The 4,411-nt window shown below is 49.3% G+C and overlaps 1 protein-coding gene across 1 annotated transcript; it reads right to left on the bottom strand.

The window, feature by feature from the left end:
• Positions 1–805: 805 nt before the first annotated feature.
• On the bottom strand, positions 806–2,176 carry LOC137832987 (uncharacterized). The gene has a single exon (XM_068641389.1). It carries the CDS (start codon positions 2,174–2,176, stop codon positions 806–808), a length of 1,371 nt encoding a protein of 456 aa, XP_068497490.1.
• Between the last annotated feature and the right edge of the window lie 2,235 nt (positions 2,177–4,411).

The raw sequence follows: 4,411 nt of genomic DNA, 5'->3' as shown, positions 1-4,411 counted from the left end.
CTGGCATGTCTGAGGCGAACCATGCGAACGCATCTAGGTGGCGCGAGATCACCGCCGCCACTTCATCCTGCTCCTCCTGGCTAAGCAAACGTCCCAACTTGAATACCTTGCCACCTATCTGCCTTTCCACCATGTTGGCTACTGGTTGGGGTCGCCTGTCTCGCACACTCTCCGCACGAGACTCACCTCTGCTGCCTTCTCTTATAGGTGTCGCCCCATCAGGTGCTTCAGGCGTGGCCTCCTCTTACGCTTCTTCCATGGGCGAGGCTCCCTCGGATACTTCTTCCATGGGCGAGGCCTCCCCATGTGTTTCTTTTAAGTGCGCGTCTTCCCTGGGCGTCGCCTCCGCGGGTGAGGCCTCGACAAGCGTTGACTCCGCGGGCGTCGCCTCTTCCAAGGGCTCTACCTCCATTGGCGTATCTGAAACGGGTGGGCGTTCCATCACCATAACCACGCCCCTTTTTGTTTTTAAGCTGTTCTCATAGAATTTTCGGGCCTCCTCTTGATCAGACTTGATCACAATCACCCTGCCACTAAGGTCTGGCAGCTTCATCTTCATGTGGCGCGTGGAGGCCACTGCTCTTAGCATGTTCAGCGCTGGCCTACCCAGCAGAATATTGTAAGTTGAATTGGCATTAACTACCAAGTATCAAATGCTCTCTGTACTGGACGTCGTTCCATCCGTAAACGTCGTCCTTAGCTCCAAGTAGCCACGTACCTCCACTTGGTCCCCTGCAAACCCATACAAGCATCCAGTGTAGGGCCTCAGTAGGTTAGGGGACAACTGCAGCTTGTTGAAGGTCGACTAAAACATGACATCTACAGAACTGCCCTGGTCGACGAGAACTCTATGCACCTTTCTCCCAACTGTGACAACTGAAATAACCACGGGGTCATTGTCATGTGGGATGACATCACGTAGATCAGCTTTCGTGAACACCAGGTTTGTCTCCCACGGGTCGTCCGAACCCTCTCCAACAACTGAATTCACTGACCTCACATACCTCTTGCGCTGAGAGGCAGTGGGCCCCCCTCCTGAGAAGCCACCAGAGATGGTGTGTACTTCTCCGTGGATTGGCATTTCATGCGCCTGATCTTCCTCTGGTACTGCCAAGGTCGCGACCGTAGCAGACCCGGCCAGGTAATCTTTCAGAAAACCATTCTTCACCAGTTCATCTAACTGATGGCCCAGCGCCAAACAGTTGTTGATGTGGTGCCCAAATGCCTCGTGGAACTCACACCACGAGTCTTTGTGAGGTCCCAGCACTTTATCTGTCTTCACTGGTGGCCTCAGCCTATCAGCTATGTTTGGCACAACAATAAGATCTTTGAGCTCCACCACGAAATTGTGCCTTATCGGCCTATTTCCTTCCCTCGCCGGCCTGTTTTCCTCTGCTCGACCCCTAGCTTGGGGCCTCCTCGCCTCGTATGGGCGTCTCCTCTCCTGATTCTTCCTTCCCGTCGCGGCCTCGTTGACCCTCGTTGTGCTCGGGGGTGCGTGCGCAACACTTGTGCGCTTCTCACATACCTCGCCCTCAGTGGCGATGTGTTCCACAGCGCGTCGCCTTATCTCAGCAAAAGTTCGGGGACGGTTGCGGACGATCATGGGCTCCTCCGTGGTGCCAACCTTCACCACCTGGGCTCTGAAGCGATTAATATATTCCTTTAAGGTCTCGCCTTGATACTGCTTCACGTCAAACAAGTCGTACGAAACTGGTGGTGGGGCCCTGTTCGCTAGGTACTGCTCCCTGAATAGCTGGGAAAGCTGTGTGAAAGATGTGATATGGCCATCTGGAAGGCTGATGAACCAATCCATGGCCATCCCAGTCAACGTGCTCATAAAGAGCTTACACCTTACGGCATCGGAGCCGCCTACCAACATCATCTGCGTGTGAAACGCAGTGAGATGTGCTTCGGGGTCTTCCATCCCAGTGAAGGTCACCTTAGGACCTACGAACGTGTTAGGGATCACCGCCTCCAAGATTGACTGCGAGAATGGCGTAGAGAACTCCCTTGGTGGAGTGAAACACTCGCGCTCATCTGCATCGCGTAGCCCTGAGTTGTTGCGCAACCCGTTGCCCAACTCCTCATTCGCGCGGCATAACTCTTCATTTCTCGCCTGAGACGCCGCGAGATCCGTTTGCATGCGTTCCTGCTCAACCTTCAATGCTGTCATTGCCTCCTACAATCTCTGCATCATATCCATGACCTGTTGCATGGTCATGTCTCCGCTCTCAGCGCGCGTCGAACTTTGCCTGGTGGTCCTCATTTTCAGCAGTTTCTTTAAACTCTTCTAACTGTTACGGCGGTTCTGACAAACTCTCCGGTGGAATCGAGCGAGATTGCGAACGAACGGTGAAAACTTGGTGAAACTAAAGAACGAACGGTTGAAACTTCAAGAAAATGAAGAAAACGATGGGAACTCGAACTGGACTAACGAACAACCGGCGAAAACTGAGTTCAATCGGAAAATAATCGGTGGAAACCACGAGCGAGAGTGTATCACCAGCAAACCTCAAACAAACACGAACAAATGGTGAACTGAACTGAACTTCACGATGAACTGTGGATCTTGGGCGATTCTTGAAACCTAATCTCGAAAACTGCAACTGAAAAACCTCTAACACTTGCGGTGGGAGCTGATGTTTTAAATCTGCCCCACGGTGGGCGCCAAATGTTCCTGCCGGTTGACTGAGAAAGTCTTAGTGCGTGGCTCTAACTCGCGAACAGGGACTCCTTCGTCCTCAACTCAGATCTCCGCCTTACGCCGCCGTGAGTATCTGAAATGAAGTGAGCAAAGGGTGCCCTCGCGGCCGTTTGCACTCCGACGATCAAGTAAGCAAGCAAGAAACATCAAAACCTCCGTATCGGAGCACCGTAACTGTATCGTAACTAACTTTTCTCTCTCTTTCCCTCTCCAACCACTCGTGCATACAATGAGTAAGCGAGCAAGCAATTAGAGTGTGTGTGTAATCTGAGTAAAACGTGCAACTGAAAAAACGTACCTTACTAAGGTTTCAGACTGCCACGTGTCCTTCTGACTTAACCGCGATTCCACGTGGAAGGCCTTACAACGCGGTAACCCAACTTAGGGAAACTCCAACGTATAAGTCTTCCTTCCCCGGAGTGCATCTGGCGCGAGGGGTGACTACTTGGGTTCCAGCTCATGCGCCCCAGCTTCTAGTCACTCGCCCTAAGAGTGTATCTGTCTTCCTCTCGTACCATGCACATGGGAGTGGCCCTCTCCTGGGTCGTATCTATCCCAGGGATTCTCCAGAGGTGGCGTGGGTACTTCAAGAGTCAGGTTACCCCCTACTGGTACTGGGACTATGGCCTTGAAGCCACCTTTCTCTTCTCTTTACTACTGTTCTGAGGTACCGAGGCCCGAGGCCTCTTCACCCGTACCGTGACCTCTTACCGTGTCGCCCCCTCCACGGTCTTCCCTACCCGTGGGTATCGGGGGGTAACATCAACGACGCCTCAACATGGCGTCGCCCACACCTGGCGACGCCCAAAGTGGTCAACCTATTGACTTTTTCCCTTATGCCCCTTGGTGGGTCCCACCATATGTTTGACTTTGACTTTGACTTTGCCTTTGGTCAACGCCCGGTGACGGGTCGGTACACTTCTCTCTTTTTCATTACTAAAACATTTGAAAGAAGGCTATATTTATAGCATTTCAAAAGCCGTCTGAGGCACTTGAATCAGCTAAAACAATTTTAAAATAGTTAAAACAGTTTTTCAAAAAGTTGTTATGAAGGCATATATTTAACTAGTTAAAACCACGAGTTAATCGGTTAAATGAGTCAATAAGTTAAAAAAAAGTTTCAAAACACTTTGCTAGCAAGGTAACAAACAATTGGTTATCCCGATAACTCAACCGGTTGTTTTTCTCTTGACTTTAGAAAAACACTTTGCTTTTAAAAATAGGTTGAGCAAGCTTTGTGCAGAAATTAAGAACTGATATTTACATAAATTCTAAACACTCTAAACTACATCCAAACCAAAAGCAGCAAGGCTTTAAGCTTCATCTTGGATTTTAAACATCAAAACTCCCATTCTCTACATTAAACTTTTTGTTGAGTTTGGGCACATGGTCAAAGCTCAAACCTGAGAAACTTTCCTTTGAAAGTTTTGTAGGAAGATTGATATAGGGTCATAACCCACCCCACTAATCCTATAGAAAAAAGTTTGGCACCAAAACAATTTTTAAGTGAGTGCGCAATGTACAAAACACAAATTATTAGGATGAAGTTGAGTGGAAGTTGAAGTATTAAAACCTCCACACATCTAAAAGAAGTTGTAACCTTAACAGAATATGGTGATAAGATTAAAGAAGATTGTCGCTGGACACGAACTTAACCAAGTGGTTAAGTAAGTGTGAAGGTTATCTTCTAGAGAGAAAAAGGGA

This window comes from Phaseolus vulgaris, chromosome 6 (assembly GCF_000499845.2).
Source record: "Phaseolus vulgaris cultivar G19833 chromosome 6, P. vulgaris v2.0, whole genome shotgun sequence".
NCBI classification, from domain to species: domain Eukaryota; kingdom Viridiplantae; phylum Streptophyta; class Magnoliopsida; order Fabales; family Fabaceae; genus Phaseolus; species Phaseolus vulgaris.
This window is presented reverse-complemented; position numbering and strand designations above follow the sequence as displayed.

Coding starts and splice junctions, on each gene's coding strand:
- LOC137832987 (XM_068641389.1), bottom strand. CDS start 2,176: ATGACAGCATTGAAGGTTGAGCAGGAACGCATGCAAACGGATCTCGCG.